Below are 24,592 nucleotides of genomic sequence, written 5' to 3' on the forward strand. Positions count from 1 at the left end.
TTATGAAACTGATTTTTAATTTAATTAAATTTTGATTTTTAAATTTTTAAAAATTTTTAAAATTTTAAAATTATAAATCACATTATTTAATATTGAATTAGCTCTAGGACATTTAACTATCGAGCTTATTATATATCTAAATTACAACGAGCATTTCCTGTATTTTAATTAAACTAGTAATTTCACTATTACATTAAAATACACTTAGCTCTTTAGACTATTATTCTAATCTCCTTTAAATTATATATATATATATATATATATATATATATATATATATATATATATGAACAAATGATTAATAAAATATGTTAAAAGACATCTTGAAAAAGAGTTAAAAACATATTTAATTTTAAAAAAGGAAGCACAAGATAAGTGGATAGTCCTTAATCTGCGGAGTTTCGAAGAAATACTCTCCTTCTCATCAGAGGGCAGGAATTAGCAAAATGCAGGATCGGATTTTGCATATAAAAGTATTTAATGAAACTACAAGTAAGTCAAAGATCTTACTTGGTTAAAAAAAGGGTGAGGTAAGGGGAACAGGAGGCAAAAGAAAAATAATAAAAAGATTTCACATGAATGGATAGTCTGGTGAAGGGTAAAAATCCAAAAATGGTAAAATCCAAAACGGTCGAATTTAAAATTTCAATCCACTGGGTAAATTCCAAATGGTCCAAAATCATCCAAAAGGCAGAGTTCCTTGGAAAAAAGTGCAAATGGAATGAATTCCAAATCATTAAAAGAAAAGTACTAGAGATAATATTTGAAACACGTCTGTTTATATATATATATATATATATATATATACACAATTATACAAAAGGAACTTTGTGTGTGTGTGCAAGTTTGTTCCGATAGATTGGGAAATGGCTGGGCAAATTGTTTTGAAATTTCACACAAAGGTACTTGATGTGTCTGGGACTGTTCTTACATAGGTTTTGTATCGGAATGCATCTGATAAGTATCAATAATCGAAAAAATCCAATCAAAGAAAGAAGTCTGATTTTGAAGTTAACAATTTTATGCACCTTAACATCACAAGTGCATTTGAGAAGTTTTATCACCACACAAGCAGAAAGACCCAACCTATAAAATAAATTGTAGATTCTTTTATAAAACAGAGGCGCATGCGAAATAAACTGAATGCTGACACTTGACTTTTGTGCTTTTAACTTTAATTCAAGTGATTATGTAAAAATAATTTCATAAAATCAACAGTTGGTTCTTTGATAAGACAGGGGTGCACTTGAAATGAATGTTTCTGTTTAGAGCACAACTGAACCATGATACTTGACTTATGCATTTTAAACTTTAAGCGAAGCCATTGTTTACAGATAATTTTATAAAAATCAACAGCAAATTCTTTCCAGTGCAATGTAGACGACAACGTATTATGAATAAACTCTGTGGGGAAGCATGTGAAGCTTCCTTCCGTTACACTGTAAAGGAGGAAGTCGCTAACTAAGGTAGGCAATCAATCGATTTGATTAAAAGATGGGTAATTTCATAGATTTTGATAATAAAAGTATGGGGAGGGGGGTGGTGGTGAAACATTTGTTAATCCTCATTCAATCCTAAATAATGTAGGGTCTCCTTGCCAGTATATATATATATATATATATATATATATATATATATATATATATATATATACTAGCATTTCATCCAGGCGTTGCCCGGGTGTTTGGAGGTGTATGTTGAGAAAAAAAAAAAAAAAAAGTGGTCAATTTTTTTAAAAACTTTGACCCCTATCATGACCCCTTAACATTTATTGTTTTGGGTTCAAATCAAGTTGTTAAGTTAGATCCATGTTCAAGGAACCTATATCTAAAATTTCAAGTGTTTAGACCCAAAATTGTTGGAGGTGTTTGGTAGAGTTCTCAAAGGTCAAATTGTTGAACTTTGACCCCTTAACAGGCAAATATCTGGCCAAAAACCGATGAAAGATTTTCCTAAATCTCAGTACCCTGTATATCTGTAGACTTAAAATTGACAGAGTTATTGCGTAGGGAAATGTACACAGACACGTTCACTTATATATATATATATATATATATATATATATAAGTGACTGTGTCTGTCTGTTGAAGGAACTGTTTCTACCAAACCCCTCTGTTAATCTGTTAATTTTAGTTTACAGGCTTGAAACTTGATATATATATATATATATATTTCTTTTTTCTCCTCCTCATCATTCTCTCTCCATTATTTTTTTTTTTATTAGTTTTCTTTAGATTGCCCCTCCCTCTTTACATCTTATAATTAAAGTTCTGTGTTTTAAGGTTTTTCAACTCCAACCTTTAAAGAGTTCCTACTTAAAAAAATCCATTATTCATTGAACATTTGAATAGTCAAGTCGCTGCCTGATGATATCTGTTGTTTGATTGAAACAAATGGCTGTTTGTAGCAGCGGGATGTAAACATGTTTATATAACAATAAACAAGTATTATCAGCTCTTTTTATTGAGCACTATCTAACAACCTCGTTGAATTCACTAGTCTATTACTTTTGAATACCCCCCCCCCGAGTATATATATATATATATATATATATATATAGGGGATTTAGAATTGTGGGACAAATTCAATTTGGTCTTTAGAAAGTAAAAATAACTGCTAATGGGTCAAAATTTAAAACAATTGGAACTTGGCAGGCATAAGTTAACTTAAAGTGCTCTTGTGTGCATGTGCAAATATAAATTTACACATTTTATGTTATTGTCTTTAGTTTTTATACATGTTAGGACATAAGTACCAAGTAAGGCTAGATAACTGTGTTTTGGTTTTGACACTTAAGTCATATATTTTTTAACTTTTGAAATCATTACTATATATTTGGTACAATATAATAATCAATAGAGTATTGGTTCTATTATAATAAATTAATACAAAATCTGCATGATTTAAAATATGTTTATGCATATTTTATGACTGGGCAGCCTGCTATTAGTTCAATAAACCTTATTTCTTCTGCGCTGACTCATAACACATAAACAGGAGTTTTAATTTGTGACATTATATCACTAGAAGATTGCCTTACAGAGCCAACGATTTTTTTTTTTTTACATACTTTCCTTCTAAATGCAAAAGATTTAGTCTTGCGTTTGCAAGAAACTTATTAATTTTTTTTAAATATAATCACTACTTATCAAGGCCAGGAGGCCACTTTAAGGATAACAGTTAATGGGTACCATGGTGGATGGAAATTAGATAAGTTAATTTATTTTATAGCGTGGCTCATCAAGAACTTGTTTACATTGGACTTGAAAACGATCATGCAAAGCAACAGAGAGCTGGCAAATTCAGTTAATATTAAATAAAAAAATAAATGATGATTCTCTAGAATTTCTAATAGGAAAAAAAAAAAAAAAAAATGTCAACAAATAACTGTTACTTTTCTTCCTACCAACCAAACTTTTTTTGTGTATTTTGAAATATTTTACAGTGTTTTTATTTAGATTAAAATTTTTTTTTTCATAAAATACAATTGAAATAGATACAAAATGTTGCCTCCACTTTTCAGAAATGACATGTCAGTAAGTTAAACATTTTAATTCATCATTTTCACGTCTCAATTAGGCTGAACACAATTTTTTTAGCATTTGGAACAATTGTTGTTGTATTTTTTTTTTTCACTGAAAAAAAAAAAAAAAAAATTAAAAAACACCACTCAAACTTTAATTATTTACAGAAACCAGGCAAAAATATAAATCTAACAGCATCATATTTTATGGAAAAATTAAAAGAAAAATCGTTTTAAAATACTTTAAAAAACAAAAATATTAAGTAGTAGATAACTCTTATTGTCTTTGGTAACAGTTATTCGTTTACCAGTTGATTTTTGTTTTTTCATCGCTTGTTTTTTTCGTTAGAAAATCCCTGGTAATCACCAAATAAGACAAAATGTATGTAAAAAAAAAAAAAAATAAAAATAATAATGAATAAATAATTAAGCAAACTCAAATTCGGAGTTGGGAAAAATATTTAAGCCCTTGTAACCCCTCGATGTAAATACCCTCAACAAACCCGATAAGCAACAAAATCCCATCCCTACACAGTAGACATCCCCAGATACCAAAAAGCCTTCTATTCTAATAGTTTCTTCCCCAGAACTGCTGGAATTCCCTTATAGGTTCCTGCTTCCCCGACTGTACTGACATACAGAAGTTCAAGTGCAATGTAAACAGACATCTTGCTGCTCAACTCCCTACATAGTATCCCCCTACATCAAAGTGGCACTGTGCCTTGTTCGGGGTGAAAATGCAATTTAAAAGGAAAAAAAAAAAAAAAAAAAAAAAAAAAAGATTAAATCGTCCCATCACTAATCAAAACACACATTACTCTTTACTCATAATCTAGTTAAAAAATGTGATAAAAGATTGTAAAGCGAGAAGTGTTAAGGGGAATAACTCAAATCTTATCTGTTGGACGAGTTATTGCCCTTTGATTTTTTGTAGATTAAGAAACCTGTAGAAAGACAACGATGGAAAGTTAAGGTAAATATGAAGTACGCAATAGAACAAGGAAAAAGAATTGAAAATATATTTGTAAATCAACTGAAATAGTCTTTTTTTTTTTTCAATTTGAAAATTTTAGAAAACCGAGTAATGCTGTATGATTTTTTTTATTGAATCAAAAATTGTTTTATTTGAATTCTTCGGATTACTGTTCTCATCTTGAGTGTTATTTTCACATTTTGGTCGATGTAACATCCAACCTTTTTCAAATGTATCTTGTCAAAATCGGGAATGTTTCTGTCAAACTTGGGAATTTCAAACGGAACCCTTTATTTACTTCACAGGGGTAGCATGCTCTTGTTCTCTCAGCCATGACAGGATAGAGATGCTAAATAATTCGCAGACTGAGATCTGAACCATCACCCTTCGTGAAAATATCACTTTTGCAATTTATTTTTCCAAATACTCTAACTATTGCACCACGGGTCCTTGTGGGCCAAATAATACGAATAACCAATCCTCATTTCAAAAATTCATAAACGTAAATCCAAAATCATTTTTTTCTAGAATTTTCCAATTTAATCTTGCAAAATAATATTTCAAAAGATGAAACCAACTAATTCTATTTTCGCGCCAACCATGTGGTACACATCGGATGTGACTTCGATACAATAGTCAACAAGATCAAACATACATTTTTTTTTCTTCAAAGGGTCATCACTCCCAGACTTAATAATAATAAAACGAGGGGGGGGAAAAAATAATTAAAAAGTTTTCTATGATTAGGGTGGATGTCACCAAAAGATTCAGAAAAAAAAAATAAAATAAATAAAAATAAATAAAAATAAAAAAATTATAGAGTATTACTTGGTTTTCTAAACCGTTCAAATTTATGAAATAATGTTTTCAAAAAATGTAATTTTAACTTTTTTTTTTTTTTTTGTAACAGATTGTGATTTAGCCCAAATTGATACTTACTAAATCGCCATTGGTCCTATAATGTAGCTGCATCTATCAGAAAAATTTGCTGCTTTTTTACATATGAGCTTCAATTGCAGGAATCCTTCTTGAAGATTCAACTTTGTGTTTGTCTGTCCCGTGTCAGTGGTTGCCGTAAGCGGCAGCCCATCGCTCGTCCGACTTATCATTGTTTGATAGATAAACATGATGGAAATGCAAGTTGTTCTTGCTTACTTTTAAAAAATGTTTTTTTGTTTTTTTTAAAAGTACAGTTTTTTCAAAAACTGCAATCACTGAAATCTACAGCAATCAGGATCAAGTTTCGCAGATGATTTTGAAAAAAAAAAGGTTCTTTGATTTTTAGATTCCTTTCTGTGCGACTGGAAAATCAAAAAAATATATAAAAAATGAAAAACCAGGTTTTATTTTTTTAAATTTATTTTTTTAAAATTATGAATAAAAAATTTAAATAAAATTGTTAAAAAGTTAAAAATTATAAACGTGAAAAACATAAAAATAAAAATTACTTTTAAAACAAATAAGTATGGCACAATCACGTTGGCACACTAATTCTCACCATATCGACTAAGTTAAGCAATGTTAATCCTGGCCAGTACCAGATGGGTAACCATTTGGGAAGGCTAGGCGCTGTATGTACATTTTTTTTTTTTTTTTTTTTAAGTGGTGATCCCCATGTAAAAAAAAAACAAAAAAAAGAAAGAAAAAAGTACCTTCTGGAAAGGTTGGGTGTGGGGACAGCACCCCAACCCCGAAAAAAGAACTCCTTGCTACAAAAGCATCTACAAAGTTGTGGATGGCCTATGTCCCTCCAGGGGCTCAAGGTTATGATTTTTATTGTGAAAAACAAATGAATAATGAGATTTAAAAAGTTACAATTTAAAATAATTTTCATAAAATTAAAAATAAAATTTTTTATAAAAGTAAACATTATAAATTTTTGAAATGTAACAAAATAAAAGAAATGAAAATAAATTTAGTTTTTAATTTCAAAATAAAATTCAAAATTATAAATTTAAATGATAAAATTGAAAAAGAATCAAAATTGTAATTAAATGACTGAATTATGTATACGAAAAGGACAATTTACAAGAAAAGAAAGAAAACAATAAAAGTTAACCTGCATGTTTACTATCATATTTCCAAATCTTCTGTCACTCGGAAAATAAGTAAAAAAAGGAAAGAAAGAGAAAGAATACTGCTTCACATCCGCACAAAAATCGTTTTGTCTAAATCACAAGGAAAACTGACAAATAAGCCAGAACCACTGCTACTACACAAATACAAGGTCAAAGAAAACAATTGGTATATTTCTTTTGAACAATTTCATGTCGGCAGTTTTGAAAAGTGCTAACCATCTATATTCTGGAGAATGAATGAATGAATGAATGAATAAATGACTAGGTGTATCAGAATTTTTGTAGGAATTTTTGACATCCCTAATAAGAAACTGCGAATAAAATATAAAAAAAACTCGTAATTTCTCTTTTAAAAGTGGGTTGTTTACTTTCTTTATGGATTATACTTCCAAAATAAACTATTAAACTTGTATAAAAAGTAATAGAAATATTATTTTTTTATTTTTTAAAAAACAGTAATGAAAGTAATTGTATTTTACGAGTTCAGTATTTTTCAATTTTTAAACTTTAAAAATCTATCAAAATTTTTCTATTGATTCTATTTTTACGATATTTTCAGGGTCAATGTGAAATTTTATGCTCTGTCCAATAAATCGAATATCATAGTTTAGACAAACGTTTTTTTTTCTTAATTCACGCCCCCCCCTTACTTTGAAATGTCTATTAAAAAGTAAATAATTCATTTATGTGCCAAAGTTTTATATATCACAAATTGAAGATAAAAGATCAATAAATAATATATTCTAATTAAAAACAAAAAAAAGAACAGGTTTTTTTAAATTTACCTGTAAAGTCCAAAGTTTAAACCTTTTCTTTAAAAAAAAAAAAAAAACCCACGTTGTTTGTATTTTTTTTTTTTTTTTAATGAAACCTTGGTGTTTGCCTCTTTAATTGGAAAAAAAATTAGGGTTTGAATTACATTTTTCGAGTAATAATAAGCTTGGAAAGACAAGGGGTCGAATTATTCAATATTTTTCATGAAGTTTCTGACACACCTAATGAATAACCCCCACCCCACCTCACCATCAGTGTCCTCTTGCTTCAATAAAAGAGAAACTTTAATAGGTTTGTAAGTCTCCAAAAATTACTTTAACTGTTCCAGAAACACATAAAAGATCACATGACGGTTCTCAAATCAAGCTTATTTTGAAACAAGCATGTAAAATAACATATCTTCCTAGCTTTCATTTTTATGGTTCCTGCTGCTGCTACTACGACTACTACTACAACAACACAAGAATGAAACTAATATAATTATTTTGTTTGTTTATTAACTGCTTTTTTTTTTTTTTCTTTTTTGGTGTAAATATTTACACAAAATATGTTAATAAAATAATGTAAACAATATTGAAGATTATCCGATATCCATTCAGCATCAATTTATATAACATACAATAAAAAAAGTAGGCTAATATTTTGAAGTGAAACACCTGGCTATTCATTCACTTTTTTTTTTCAGTGTAAAATCGACTTAGTTTAATGAGATAAGTAATTCCAGTTATTTCTCTATTTTGCTTTCCTTTAAGATTTGTCCATATATATATATATATATATATATATATATATATATATATAAAATAAAAATTACAATTAAATTTACCAAAATGATCCAAGATGGTAAAATTAAAGTATATTATAAATATTAAAGAATTAATGTTTATAAAGTAATCTCAACCAGCTGTAAAAGCTCGATAAAACCAAATAGGAGATAGAGCTTATAATAAGAGCAAACAGTTAATAAAACATGTTAAAAAACACTTTGAAATGAGTTAAAAACATATTTAATCTGAAAAGGAAACACTTAATAAGTGGATAGTCCTTAATCTGCGGAGTTTCGAAGAAATACTTTCCTTCTCAACAGAGGGTAGGAATTAGCAAAATGCGGGATCGGATTTTGCATACAAAAGTATTTGCATTTTGCTAATTCCTACCCTCTGATGAGAAGGAAAGTATTTCTTCGAAACTCCACGGATTAAGGACTATCCACTTATCAAGTGTTTCCTTTTCAGATTAAATATGTTTTTAACTCTTTTTCAAAGTGTTTTTAACATGTTTTATTAACTGTTTGCTCTTTTGTTATTACCGTTTTTGGTCTGCTTAGTTACACATGCTTCCACTATCAAATCGAATTCACAATCTGATAGTTTTGTAAGACTTCGCAGATTGAATGTTTATTATAATGGAAGATATAATAAACGTTCAATCTGCGAAGTCTAATGAAACTATCGGATCATGAACTCGATCTCGTTGTGGAAACATGTGTAACTAAGCAGACAAAAACAGTAATAAAAGCATATTTTGCTCTACTGTAGTATTGAGTACTTTTTTCAGTTTTTTTTTTTTTACCATTTACCACTTAATCATACACACACACACATATATATATATATATATATATATATATATATATATATTTAGTAAAACTGGTAATTAGTAAAAACCTGAAGAGAGTGCTCAATACTATTGCAGAGCAAATATGTGTTTTATTTTTTATTACCGTTTTATCAGTTTGGTTACATGTGTTTCGGATGTTGGGCCGTGTTTATGATTCAATAGCCTCGTCAGACCTTAAGAAATGGTTGTTAGTATTTGGAAGAAATGTTTTAGAACAAATACGAGAGAAAAAAAGGGGGTGTAAGAGATAATAAGGGGGAGGGAGACGGGTATCAGCAATATTTAAGTTTTGAAGGTTAAAATACATCAGATTGTAGTGTGTGTGTGTGGGGGGGGGTAGAAGATTCAGATAGGCGTGGGTGGAGATATATGGATAGGGGAGAGGGAGAGAGGATGGTAAGAAAAAAAGGGGTGGGGTAAGGAGAAGAAGGGGGAGGAATTTCAATTTTTAGGTCTTAAAATTTTGACTGCTTTTTGGTTGTTTAGCCAGGTATATGAAGTAGATGAGAGAGAGAGAGAGATAGAGAGAAAAAGTGTTGGTGTAAGTGTCATATGTGCTTGACAAGTAAAAGGTTCCATTTCGCCATAAGTTGACTTGTCCATTTCAGTTGACAATAAGTTGTTTTTAGGTAGTTAAAGGTTAATAGATAACGCATGCATACAAACACATACATATGTACATTTCTACACATCCACATACAGACACATACGCACATACACATATATATAAACAATGTATATGCAGGCATACATGCATCTATATACACACATACACACAACTCCTATACACATATACATACTCATAAATATATATATGCATATATATATATATATATATATACACACACACACATCCGCCTACATATATACATATACGTGGAGATATAGATCTCCAGTAAGAAATAGATGTACATATACATACATATACACACACACACACACACACACACACACACACACACACACACACACACACGTACCCATATACATGTATATACAATTACATAAATATACATATTCATAAAAATATAGATATACAGACATATATATATATAGACATGTGTATATTTATACTAAGTAAATAAAGTAAAGTTAGGATAAAGTTGGAAGTATTAAAATGCAAGAACCCCACATCCGAGGCAACTATTAACTTCCTGTATGAACTATTCGCTGGGTTTGGGATAGTAGACTGCATTGCCACAGACAATGGAACGCAATTCACGTCTACTGAATTTAAACATTTTTGTGAGGATTATCTAATCGAGCATATAACCATTCCACCATACCACCAATCAAGCATATAACCATTCCGCCATACCACCCGAGAAGTAAAGGACAAGTGAAGAGGTTTGTTGATACATTCAAGAGAGCTCTGAAAAAAGCTAGTGGGTCACCGACGGATAAGTCAATCCAACAGTTTTTACGGGTTTACAGGGTCACATCGAATGCAAACACTGAAATGTCGAAGACACCTGCTGAGGTCATGTTCGGACGCCAAGTTAGATCGATTTTCAGATGCCCTTACCAGAGACAGCTCCTGAGAATAAGAGGTCAAAAAATGGAAATTAACTGAGTTGATTAGAGTGAACCCAAAACAGAAACGTTATTAAACCTCAGATAGGATATTTTCAAAGGGGGGGGGGGGTTTATACCGGCCTTTCTATGCATAAGGGAAATTACACCGGTTCTCACTATATATATATAGTACCAGTAATGTCTACACCGGTGATAAAGAGCGACAGTACTCCACTGCCTAGCTGAGCGCTAGTCAGTCATACCCGTATTCCTACCTTTGTACCTGTGATGTTAATACACTTTGTTTGTTAAACCAACCTCGACTTAATTTTCTTCTTTTAATATTGTGTTACGACACAACAGTTAGTTTAACTTTTTCTCTAACTTTTAACTCTTCTCCTTGATGTAAATACCCCTGATAATCCTGACAAGCAACAAAATTCTACCCCTTCCATGTAGAGATCCTTAGATGCTAGAAAGCCTTCTACTCGAATACTAGTTTCTTCCCTCAAACTGCTTCTCTGACTGTACTGAAATGCAGAAGTTCAAGTGTAATCTTATAGATACATTGTTACCCAACTCCCTACATAGTGTTACAGTAAACATGGTCCCAATTTTTTTTTTTTTACATGGGGGTCACTACTTATCAAGGCCCGAAGGCCACTCAGGGATAAGGGTTATTGTGTGTACAGTAATCAATGAGATAGTATTGGGGGTTTTGATAGAGTGTCTTACTTAAGGTGGCGGTTTTTCAGGAGTTTGTTTATGTTGTTTGTTTATGTCTTCAAGACGTCCAAGTTGTAGTTAGGTGGGAAACAGGCAAGTGGCAGAGAGTTCCACTGGCGTGCAGTTCTAAGAAAGAAGCTTTGCTCATGGAATCTACATTTGGATTTAGTAGCCTCTTACGCTCACGTGGGAATGTGCCTTGTTTGTGGCGAATAAGAGCTAAAAAAACTACATAAAAGATGTTTCATTTGGGTGAGTGACAAATACTTAAAATATATAATGTAAATAATGTAAATTGATCAAGTATTTTTTTTTTGTTTTTATAAAGAACCATTTTAAAGCAAATTTGAGTCTTACCAATGCCCCTTAATTCTCATATTAAGAATGACTTTTTAAAATATCACATGTTTGAATTATTTGGAGTTATCTCCTTTGTCTTTTCAGACTGTTTTCAAGATGGCCTCGCAAGATCATGTACCATAGTTTAGCCATAGAATTTGATTTTCTTACTTAAAAATAAAACAACTTGATCTACCAACGTACTTTTTGGTACACAATATTTTCTTTTCATCATAATTTTTTTATGGGGTGGAATTTTGGACAAGCAGTTAATAATCCAAAATGAAGTTTAAAATAAATAAATCGAAACAATTTCCTTGGAAAACAAAACATAAAAAAACACTTATAAATGAGGTAGCAATGTAAATTGTAAGTAAATGTAGAAACAATTAAATGTTGACATATGCACTAAAATATACATTCACAATACAGACTTTTTGTTTTTTGTTTGTTTGTTTTTTGTGCAACAGCTTTCATTTTGTAAACCAGACGATAAATTGATTTCCATTGGTATAATTTTTGCTCAATCTTTATCTTTTAGAATATTTGTTAAACTCATTTTCAAACAAAAGTTTTAAATCCGTCTTTCAAGTATGAACAGCTTTTAATTTATTATTTATTTACAAAGAAATATCCCCCCCCCAAAAAAAACCCCAGTAGCACCTTTTATGCCCGTCATCCAAACACAATTAAAGATTTGTGGTTCTAGTTAGCTAAAGTCTTCCTATATTTTCTGTGTGACTGTAACTGGAACTGGTGGCTACTCAAAATAGTCCCTTTGCATTTTTTTTTATTTAGTGTTTGTATTTTGAAGCGATTTATTGAAATAAAATATTAAAAAAAAAAAACATTATTGAAAAAAATTAGTCTTTATTTGCACTTTTAATAAAATTATTAAAAAAAAAAGAAAAAAGATTCAAAAAGTGGTAAAAAAAAAATCAAATATATAACAAATAAATGTTATCAAAGGCAAGGTGTTACTTTTCTATCTAACTGTGTAAGTTTTTAGTGTTTTTATTTAATGTAAAATGTTTATTCGGTTCGAAAAACAAGCAATGTTAACTGGTAAGTGGTATGCGACCACAAGAACAAAATGACTGCAATGTATTTGTTATGCAGCCGTTTTTTCTTTTTTTGATCACGTACCAGTTGACATTGCTTGTTTTTCGAGCCAAATAAAAATATGTTTATGAAATTATAAAAATAAAAATAACAAAATTAGTCTTTATTTGCATTTTTTTATGAGGTTTTTAATAAATCAAACATCATGAAAAAAAACGTATCCAAAAAAAGATTGCAAAGTGTTTGTTATTTTTGTTTTGACAAGGAAATTACTACTTATCAAGGCCCGAAAACTACTCGAGGATAAGGGTTAAATAATAATTTTCGGTGCTAATGCACTTACTGATCCGTGTTAGTTTTTAAATCGTAGCTCCAAGTTTAATTAAAGTTTTATGTTTTTTATTCAATTGTAAGGTTAAAGTACAGAATAGGTACAAAACACCCTCCCCTCCTCATGTTAAGAATGGCTTTTTAAATAACGTTATCGTTTCAGCATGGATCAATAAGTGCATGAGTACCTAATTTTCAATAATTCTTAATAATAATTAAAAAATAGATACCAAAACAACATTGTAAAATCGGCAATTATTTAAATCGTAAAAAAGTATAGAATATTCAGAGCAGACGGTGTTTCTTCAATTTCCAATGATTGCCATTGATCGTCACATTCTTGATTGTCATTGATGACAAGTTTAAAAAGTTTACCACCCTCACAACTTTAAAACATATAATCAATTTTTATATAGTAATTAGGTTAATTCCTACTTTTGTCACGTAAATCATTTAGAGTGCAGTTGGTTTTAATCTTTTTTTATAGCTAAAACCATGTTTTAAATAAATAAACCCCCAAAACAGTAACCTATAGCAAGTTTCATCGAATATATGAATGCCGAAATTAAAATTTAAATTCACCAGAAACTTAAGTCTCTATCCCTATAAACAATTAGAAAACGACGCTAATGGCGATAACGCAAGTTCATAATTTTCTAGTTTTAAGGACAAATTTTCGATCTAATAAATCGAAATGTTTTCCTAAGTTTTTATATTTACTATTTATTTATTATTTATTTTTTACAAATGGTAAAAAAAAATCCCTTTAAACAGATAAATTATTAGCTTTCTGGACTTGATGCTTGTTAAGGTGGAGTCGACAGATCGATTTGTAAAATATGTTGTTTTAAGCAGAAACAACAGTAATTACTTACTAGAGTGTCTACTCCAGTAGTCGTTGTTAACATGAGGAGGTTAGGGAGTTTCTATTCCGAAAGCCGTTCTTAACATGGGGAGGGTGAAGGTGTCTCTTTCGAAAGCAGTTCTTAACATACGGAGGTTGGGATGTCTACTACAAAAGCCGTTCTTAAGATGGGGAGGTTGGTGGTGTCTATTCCGAAAGCCGTTCTTAACATGACATTATTCAAAGAAGTGAAAAAAAAGTCGTAATTGTTGTTTTACACGTTAAAAAGAGGACATAAAACTGGAATTTAATTTAATACTATTGGTGGAAGAGTTTAAAAGAAGAGGAAGACTTAAACAACAAACGGAAACAGCTAGGACTGCTACCACTGATTTCGATCACTCTAAACAGTTCTTATACAGTAAGGATCACTAACTTCGAAAACTTCTGTTTTTCCTTTCTATTATTATTCTAAGGGACCATTTTTTGTAATTTTATTAATTCATACTGATTTAATTACTTTGTTTAGAATAAAACTATACATGCAGATTATCGCTCCAAACCAGCACTAATCACCAGTGGAAGCCAGATTATTTCATTTCGGCCACGGCCGCCAATTACGGTAGAGGCCACCAACAATAACTATAGTTTAATTTTTTACGAGGTAGTGGTGGTGTCAGATTTCCTCCGGGCAACGCCGGTTAACGGGTCCTGCTAGTTAATAAATATTGAAAATTTCATTAAAATTAATTTTTCAGTGAGGGGGAGGGGTAAACATGTTTATACATTTTGGGTATTGGCCATTCATTTTGCACGTACCTAATAATTGCGTCACTAGTAGTTAGATTTTAATAAGTTATTTCCTTAAAATAATAAAAAATGAATAATTGTTTACTAAAACACAATTTAATATTTCCAGTTAAACACTTTCATGCTTGTTGTTGGAAATGTACTAATATTTTGTTTAATTTTCGACTTTTGAGTGATTATCGATACCTCTGTTTAGTCTCGAAAGGCAAAGGATACCCCTGTAATTGTGAGGCAAGGGTTTCGCAATCACTAACCATACCTCTCCTGATTCGGCACTGCTTGAGTCCAGTGGCAAGGAGATGTCCAGGACAACTGGAAGCAATGCTGAGATAAGCAGAGAGCACATACAGCACCTGGAAGTCCCAAATGGTAACCCATTTAGTACTGATCAGGTTCAACATTGCTTAACCGGTGATCCAACGGGAACCAGGGTGTCAACGTGATTATGCCGTCAGTGGTGGTGCTGGTGCACTTATTGAACCGTGCTGAAATAACCTTATTTAGAAAGACATTCTTAACATGGGTAGAGGAGGGTGTTTTGTAACTCTTTTGTACTTTCACCAAATAATTTAATTAAAAACATATCGTAAAACTTTAATTTAACTTGAAAAAACTATTTAAAAATAGCGCGGTTCTATAAGTGCAATGGCACCCAAAGTTTTATAACATAAAAAAAAAAAGTGTAGGTACTCATGCAGAAAGTGATCCCTGCTGAAATAACGTTATTATTTAAAAAGCCATTTTTAACATGGGAAGGGGGGAGGGTGTTTTGTACCTATTCTGTACTTCAACCTTACAATTGAATATAAAAAAAAAAGCATATCATAAAACTTTGATTAAACGTGAAAATACGATTTAAAAAATAGCGCGGATCACTCTGCATTAGCACCAAAACTTTTTTTTTCAACTACTTAGTAAAACAGAATTACCTCCCTTTGAACAATGAGTAAAACTTCCAAATTACCTACAGCGTTTATTTACTTTAAAACAAAAGTAGTGTCAAATCTCAGTTAGAAAGAAAAGGAAACTTTGGTTTTGTTAGTGCAGTGGCACTGCAGTGGCTGCAGTAGTGCAGTTGCAGTACTACTGCAGCAGTGCAGTGAGCACCAATATCAAACTTTGTCATATTAAAAAAAGTAGTGGGGGGGAAGGAATTTTTTTACAGTTCTTAGTAAAATAGAGTTAAGCCCCCCACCAGAACAATGAGTTCCGAATTGTTTATTTTTTTGCAGTATAGACAACAAAACGAAAAAGTGGTAACCAAAATTAACTAAAATATAATAAACAAATGTTACCAAAGGAAAAATAAGTTACTTTTCTACCTACTTAGATAAGTTTATTAGAAATCCAACCCACGAAATAAATGTCACGCCCACGGTGACATTTATTGGGTCGGTCTCTACTAGTATTCTGTTTATTTTTCGATTTTTAAGCGATTATCGCAATCTCTCAGATGACCGTTTCATGTTAACCAGTTTTCTTGTTCTAACATAAAATTCGGCACTATTTATGTTTCAAAGTAAATAAACGCTTTAAAATGAGTTAAAATTTTAAAAACAAAAAAATTATCCAGGCAAGTAAGAAGAGTAACTTATATTGCCTTTGGTAACATTTATTTGTTATGGTACTCATGCACGGCATGCAATCATGCATGCACTTATTGATCCGTGCTGAAATAATAACATTATTTAAAAAGCCATTCTTAATATGGGGAGGGGAGGGTGTTTTGTACCTATTCTGTACTTTTACCTTACAATTGAATAAAAAAAACCCATAAAACTTTAATTGAACTTGGAAATACGATTTAAAAAACAGCGCGGATCAGTAAGTGCATTAGCACCTTTGTTATTTTAAAAAACTCCTTTTGTTTTATGGGCTGTATTGTAAAAAAAAAAAGTTAGATAGTAATATGATCATACGTAAACTGACTTCTGAAACTGAAAGAAGTGAATATCGTTTATATTGGCTTATTCGGACTACTATCCTCAGCTTGGTGGTTATATACATAACATTTCGGCCCAGATAACCTCTTCTCCATATCGAACTCGGTAACCTTCTTACGTTTGAGTAGAAAGTTCCAAGTTCGGAAAGATGAACCGAAGAAGGCTTGAGCTTTCATCAGTAAAAACGTGTAAATGACAATCAAGATGAGAATCGTAGTCAGAATTAGAAATCCTCATTTCAAAAGGTCCGAAACAAAAACATCACTTGCAATATGATGCAGCAGCATCCTTAAGCAGAATCTGGGATATTCCTTTCACAGTCTCTCCTTTGTACCATGGCAGCAGGATTTTCTTTTAGGAATCCTTCCTAGAATCGGAGTTTAACTTTGGGGAAAAAATAAATAAATAAAATAAATTTCGTACGATGGTGGTGATAATAAAAAAAAATAAATTAAAAATCGTGGAACCGACAACGTGACAACCGGAAGTTGTGATCATATTTTGTTTCTCCAACATGAAAGAGTTCAACTTCCGGCGAGTCGTCGTTGCCATGACAATTATAACATTCTACCTTTTTGCCTTTATTTCATTTCGTTATTCAAATCACAACTTAATAATATACAATTAACGATAGCGACTTGGATTTTCTTTTACAAATAAGTTTTATACTCGTCTGCGTTTCCTCCAAGAAAAATATAGTAGTTTAATTTAGTTTATATAATCCGGAATTTAAGGTTCAACGCGAAAAAAAAAAAAAAAAAAAGAAAGAAAAGACATAAATACAACATAAACATTCTTTTTTACTCATTTATGTTATCCTTTTTTCAGTCTCAAGAGACAATGGATACCTCCTGATAGGTAGCTTTAGCGGAGAATTTATGCTGAAACAAGGGTTGCAGAATAATCACCCACGCTACTCCAAATGATTATTAGAAAGAAATATATATCATATTTATTTTTCTCAAAAGTTGACAAAAAGCTACCATTAACCCAATGAAAAGAATAATAAGTAGTAATAATAATAATAATAATAATAATAATTACTGACCAAACGGGTCAGAGATATTTTAGTTGCTACTATAGTTTGTTAAATTTATTTTAAAATTAATTTTAATACACAATTGAAACTTAATAAGTTAAGATATTTATTATTAAAAAAACAAATAACCATGATTATACAGCAAAACAATGGAATTTGATTTTTGTTCCAGCGTCCACCGCTACTTTTTACATTTTTTGATCATTTGTGTATTTCTTTGAACGTGTTATCCTCCCTTTTTTATGGTTCATAATTTTCCATTCACAATGCCGACTGACATAACTCGGACGTCGTCTATAAAAGATGACATTCTTCTGAACACCATGCAGTTGGTGGAACCAATAGAATCGCACACTCCTGTACCAAACCATCTCCTAGATACAAGTAAGTAATTATTCCATTTATGTAATCACGTTCAGTGTAGGTACCTCCAACGCGCACCACAGTTTACCCCCCCCTATATGTAACACAATGTAATTGTAATTTAATTTAATATTATCATCCTAACTTTTTTACCATTTAATAGAAAAAGCTTCAAATAAACTGTTAATATTTAAAAAAACATTTTTTACAGCATACGAAAATAATGAAAATGTGAGACAAAAATCGTGTTTACATTATCGACGCTTTAAAACAACGTTCCTATGTAGTGACGTTTTTTAAGCCGTTCACACACCCATGTTTTAAAAATCTAGTAAAAATCAAATAATAATCATATTTTCTTGAAATTTTCGATATTCAATCATTATTAAATAAACTTATATATTAAAAGTAGGTTTCGATAAATATATTAGCGGAAATATATTTTTTTAGGTGTTCTACCCCCCCCCCCCTATATTTCATGCTCCGAAAACTAAGCAAAATAAATGTGGGTTGATAAAAGTTTCAACATTTTTTAAAGCTGAAAAGATCAAATAATTAAAAAATAGTAATTTATATATATATATATATATATATATATATATATATATATATATATATATATATATATATATAAAATCTTGTTATTGATTACACTTACCTCAAAGTTGTAAATAAAATTGGACATAACAACAACAACAAAAAAAACAATACTTTCTGGATAATTTTTTTCTCGGTAATATAATTATTCGAATTACAAAAAAAAAAAAAAAGAAAAAAAACAATTCTAAAAAATAATTATTTTTAAAAAGCTTTAAATGATATTAACTTCATATATTACGCGATATGAAGTTTAAATGGATTTTTTTTAATAACAGGTTTCCAATAATAAAAAAATATATTCATATTGTAGCAGAAACAAATGGAACTTTTTTCTTTTAACGAATCAATGCCTCTCCCCTGTGTTATTTGGCCACATACTGACCAATCACGGGTATGGCGCATTGATCCTTCCTATCCCCTAAGGAATTCGTCCAGCATCCGGTTTGAGGAATTAGAACTCGTCCTTACTGAGAGAGATACCAAATGGAACGGACCTCCCTTTTCTTCTCTCTCTCTACCTCGGTGTTATTCCTGTAGAGGACTAGGATATATATATCCTAATCCCATTACAAAAGAAAAATAATGAAACGAATGGAATGAAGGAAACAAAAACTCAATTGCTGGATAAGATAAACGTGTCATTTATTTACTGTTGAAAGAATGAATGTTTTAGAAATAACACGTGTTCATGTCAGTGCGGGTGTAACCATCGTTTGTTGCGGGACTGGTAGTATAGAAGGAAAAAGGGAATGTGTGTTCATTTCACGTTCGGGTCACTATCGTTCGTTTGCGCGTGGGAAGAGAAATGAGTAATGTAGTCGAAATGGGAATGATAGTCCAGCGTGTAGACAAAGAAAAGGATAGAGGGTTGACATCAGTTAAACTGCGTGCCATGTTAGCAGTCAGCTACGCGAAGGTATTCTCAGGTACAAGTTGTATATATAGAGAGAGAAAGAGTGAGAATGTCAATCCAGTTCATGGAGAGAGAAAGTGTATAAAGTGTACGTATGGTCTGTTAGCTTTTGTCCCACATAGTAGCAAGTGGCGTGAGGCACACGCATGTGCGTGCCTGCCGAAAAGGCACGCTGTTGGTCCGTAGACCGCCCAGCTTGAAAGCTGGTCCGAAAAGAAAGATGTTGCTTATTGCTCTTGCTTTTATAATTGTTTCCAGTGGTCTTTTGCGCATATGTGGATTTCCTTTGAAAGGGGAAGTGACGCTGTCCATGTGTGCGTATGTGTGCGCATATGTGAGTACATGTGTGTACGTTAGCGTGTGTGTATACACGTGAATGTGAGTGTATGTACGCGAACGTTAATATGTGTGAACGTGTGTGGACGTGCGCGCATATATTTGTGTGCACGTATGTATATGACAAGTAATATAGCTTGAGATGTGAACGCGTGTTTTTGTGTGAGACTAGAAAACGCTTGCGTATCGACGATTCCACTGGGAATAACTGCCATGATAACACCAGGTAGCCGGAGTCCAGCCTTTGACCAGGAACATATCACATTCTCCTTAATAAACCTGTTCTGTGTTACATTTTATGAAGTTGTTGCGTTCGTCATTTCAGAAGCTTGTATTGAATTATTTATTGTGCCCTAAAAGCATTCTAAACCCTAAAGTATAAAAGAATATAAGACTATTGAGATAATAAAAATTGTATATCGAAAATCAACCTTAAAAAAATTCGTTTTGATTTTATTATTGAAATTGATAGAGGGTGGTTCTTATGTTTGGCGCTTTTTTTTTCAAAAATGTATGGAGACTTGTAAAGAACATTATTTTTTAAATACATGTGTCAATAGAAAATGTTAAAATTAATTTTATTTTATTAACTCTAGTCTTTGTAGTTCGTTAATAAAAATGTATTTGTTTTACAAAAGCTAAGTTTTATATTATTTTTTATCCATAGCAAAAAAAAAAAAAAAAAGTAACTCCATTAATAATCATAACACGAACACTTATCCATAGAAATTTACACAAACACACGAAATGATGACGTCACTATTAAAATGTGTACTATTGACGTTTTACACATCGCCGTGGAGGTACCTATAGTCCTGGATGTGTGGTGAAACTGCAGTTGCACCTGTCTGATTTTATTGATATGCACCTATAATAATAAAAAGGTGCTTGTGCACTATTTTGACCCGCGCTATTTTTAAAATAATATTTTCAAGTTAAATTCGAGTTTTCTGATATCTCTTTTTATCCAATTGTTAGGGGATAGTACAGAATAGTCAGGAAAAAAAAACCCTCCCCATTTTAAGAATGGCTTTCTAAATAATAATGTTATCATTTCAGCATGCGGGTCAAATAGTGCAAAAGTACAAAAAAATCGGCAATTCACGCCCAACAAATATTATTATTTTTTTTTTAAAAGGAAGTTACCAGTTATCAAGGCTCGAAGGCTACTCGAGGATAAGAGTTAATAAGTCTATTGAGATCACTGGAACAACAGTGTAGTAAACGTTAGTGGTGGAAATTGATAAGAAAAAGTAAAAAGGAAAAGAAAAAAGGAAAAAAAAACCGTAGCCCCTTATGCCCAAGTGGCAAGATGTCTTATTTGGGAGTGAAGAAGAGTGAAAAAGAAAAAAGGAAAAAAAAAAAAAAAGTAAAAAGGAAAAGAAAAAAGTAAAAAAAAAAGAAAAAGTAAAAAGGAATTCTAATAGATAACAATATAGAAACAGACAAACGTTAAAACCGATTTTTTTTTTTTTACAAAAAAGGTATTTGATATGTCGGCAATATTTTGTTTCTGACTATTTGACATGAGAATTGGTTATTCATATTACTTGGATTCTTCAGACTACTGTTCTCATCTTGAGTGTCATTTACAACATTTTCCTCAAAGTAGCCTCCAACCTTTTTCAGGTGTATCTTGTTGAATGTGGGAATATTTCTATTGAATTTGAGAATCTGCACAAAATTTTGAACTGAACCCTTTCTTTAAACCAGTATGCTCTTGTTCTATCAGCCATGGATATGTTTCCCAGCTACCAGACTCCAAAAATGTAAAGAAATCAGATCAAGACTCAACCATAGAGATAAGTGTTGAGAAAGACTCGCTCGAAATTATCATGAAACTCTCAGGATAGCAAATAAGTCAAGTACCTATTTACTTGTGGCTTAATGAGACAGTCAGGCACAAGGCCAGTTTTAATATAAGGAAAACCTACCCCCATCCCACCCTCCCACAATGATGACATTTTTGATAAGAACAAAGATGCCTATATTGTTCTTCACAAATGAAAGACAGATAACAGACAATAACTCCCACACCCCTTCTGAAAAGTTGAATTAATGCTTGAGACATTGGAATCCTGAGACTGAACAGATATTGCACTTTGACCATAGCTAAATCCAGATAAAAATGTGATTGCCAATCCATATAATTTATTTATTTATTCTTGTACGTATGTACAATATATCGATTTACACCATAATCAATAATCTATACTATTTTTTACTGCGGTAACAACTCTCTTCGGAGTGTTTGAATTTCCAATTATGCCTTTTGGTTTACGAACGCAGCTAGTACCTTTCAGTGCTTCATGGACAACTAGTGCGTGCTTTTGACTATGTCTATAACTACATAGATGACATTCTCGTGGTAAGTGCCCCACCTGAGGAACATGTCACTCATCTACTGCCTACTGTTCGAATGGTTTCAGCAATACCAGGTGAGGATTAACCCTAGTAAATGTGTTTTTGGTGCTTTGTCACTTGTTTTCTTGGGCCACATAATCAGCTCTGAAGCTATATCTCCGTTACCTGAAAAGGTGAAAGCTCTACAAGACCTTCAATCACCCACTTCACTTCGCCAACTAAGACACTTTCTCGGTCTGTTTGACTATTACAGACACTTTATCCCACACTGTGCAGATCTTCTAGCTCCTCTTTCCAACCTGTTACATAACATGTGCCTAAACCTAAACGTAGATTCCATGAACAAAGCTTCTTTCTTAGAACTGCACGCCTGTGGAATTGTCTTCCGATTTCCTGCTTTCCAGCTGACTACAATATGGTTGTGTTCAAGTTCAAAGTAAATAAGTTCTTGATGAGCCGTTCCATATAAGTTATCAAATTTACCAAATTTTCATTACTAATGATTACTATATTGTCCAATTTCTACTGTACACTCTTTAACCCTTATCCTTGAGTGGCCTCTGGGCCTTGATAATGTGGTGATGCCTATGTAAAAAAAAAAAAAAAATAAAAAAATAACAGGAAGAAGAAAAATGAGCAAATCTCACTTAATAAGGTTCGGTTTAAAGCTTTTAACGAGGTGAAAATAAAACTAGCGACAACATCTTTACTTGCACATCCTGTACCTGATGCCCAGTTTTCACTGGTCGTTGATGCATCAGGCACAGCTGTGGGTGCAGTGTTGAAACAGCAGCACCAAGAACAATTACAACCTCTTCCAAACTTTTTGAGACAGCTGAAACTGGCAGAACAACGTTACAGCACATTTGGCCATGAATTCCTGGCGATGTACCTTGCAGTGAAACACTTCCAACATTCACTTGGAGGCCGTCAGTTTATGATCCACACTGATCACCGTCCATTTACATACGCACTGCATTCTAAGCCGCACAAATATTCTCCCCGTGAAACTTGCCACTTAGATTTTGTTTCACAGTTTACCAACGATATCCGATATATATCAGGTGAACAGAATGCTGCGGCAGATGCCTTGTCCTGCCTCCCCATAAATTCTCTGTCCTCACCTTCAGGTATCGATCTACAGCAGATGGCCTTAGACCAGTCAAGTCGAGACACTTTAGATCCGTCGTCACCTGAATTTACAATTTGCAAATTTACATATCTGCCCATGCCTACTTCGGATACACAGATTACTTGTGACACCTCAACGGATTCACCTTGACTGTTTGTTCTGATGATTAATCGTAGAGTTGTTTTTCATGCCCTACACAATCTGACACACCCCAGACCCAACGCCACAGGTGAAGCTGATTACAGCTAGATTTTTCTGGTCAAATATGAGGCGCAATATCACTGCCTGAACACGTTCCTGTGTATTCTGCCAAAAGTCAAAGGTACACAAGCATATCCGTTCACCCCTCGGAACATTCAGCACCCTAGACGCTCGGTTCAGCTATCTTCACATTGCTGGTTGGACCATAGCCGGTCAGTCAGGGATTTACTTATCTCCTAACCTGCATAGACCTAGCGCCCATACTTACAAAACTGTTTAAACTTTTCACCTTAGATATTAGTAGAGAAAGAGAAACTGTCTCCATTGACAGGGTAAAAAGAGCCTTTCTGGACACAAAAACACACGAGCCACGCATTCCTCCTACTTACACACAGCATCAACATACACATACACCTGAAGTGAATGCTCCATCCAAAGACAATTATGTAACCACCACACGTAGTGGTCGTAGAGTACATTGGCCAAAATGTTATATAAGACTCTGTACATATAATATGCTTTTGTACATTTTTTGCTTGTATTTAAAAACAAAAACAAAAAAAAAACAACTTTTCACAAAAAAAAAAACATTTTTCCTCCCGAAAAAAAAACAAACAAAACCCAACAACATTTGTTTTCATCAGCAGGAAAACCATTTTTTCTTATAAAAAAATTTTGTTAACTAATTGTACTATTTCTGTTCTTTACAACGGCTACTTTTCTTCTCTGTCGGCTTTCCGCCTAAGCAGGGGGTGAAATCACATCTGATATAATTTTTTTCAAGACAACAAAGGAGGTCATTTTAAAAAGTTAAATGAGAGTTACTTCCCTTTATGTAAAAAAAATAAATAAAAAAAAAAACGTGATAGAGTTGTCCCCCTGGAATTTATTGATTTTTTTTCTTTTTATTGGTTTGATTTGCTTCTTTTACAACAAATTAAACGATTCTATCGATATTTTATGCCGAAATCCAGCATATTATTACATTTTCTTTTCCACAAGAAATTATTTGCCTTCCTCAGGATAAATATTACATAATTAAATTATATTTAAAAATTTCTGGCACGTTTTTTGATGAAGGCTTATTCAGAATTGTAACCTATTGTT

At 32.0% G+C, this 24,592-nt stretch overlaps 2 protein-coding genes across 3 annotated transcripts in view; one reads left to right on the top strand and one right to left on the bottom strand.

The window, feature by feature from the left end:
* LOC145263073 (vesicle-trafficking protein SEC22a-like) overlaps window positions 1-17,050 on the bottom strand; it is a 49,169-nt gene extending 32,119 nt beyond the window's left edge. Inside the window, exons 1-2 of the mRNA XM_080119939.1 lie at window positions 16,807-17,050; window positions 5,436-5,797 (exon numbers count right to left, since the gene is read on the bottom strand). Of these exons, the coding sequence (XP_079976065.1) occupies window positions 5,436-5,623 (188 nt within the window). The 5' untranslated portion in view covers window positions 5,624-5,797; window positions 16,807-17,050. The remainder of the gene's footprint in view (window positions 1-5,435; window positions 5,798-16,806) is intronic.
* LOC145263072 (cilia- and flagella-associated protein 221-like) overlaps window positions 1-24,592 on the top strand; it is a 521,858-nt gene that overhangs the window by 2,469 nt on the left and 494,797 nt on the right. The window contains exon 1 of one of the 2 annotated variants that reach the window (XM_080119937.1): window positions 17,052-17,960. The exons of the other annotated variant lie outside the window; for it this stretch is intronic. Within the exon in view, the coding sequence (XP_079976063.1) occupies window positions 17,819-17,960 (142 nt within the window). The 5' untranslated portion in view covers window positions 17,052-17,818. Of the gene's footprint in view, window positions 1-17,051; window positions 17,961-24,592 lie in introns of those variants that run through there. 2 annotated transcript variants of the gene reach the window in all.

This window comes from Euprymna scolopes, chromosome 38 (genome assembly GCF_053919585.1).
Source record: "Euprymna scolopes isolate OS-2025 chromosome 38, ASM5391958v1, whole genome shotgun sequence".
Classification (NCBI taxonomy): domain Eukaryota; kingdom Metazoa; phylum Mollusca; class Cephalopoda; order Sepiida; family Sepiolidae; genus Euprymna; species Euprymna scolopes.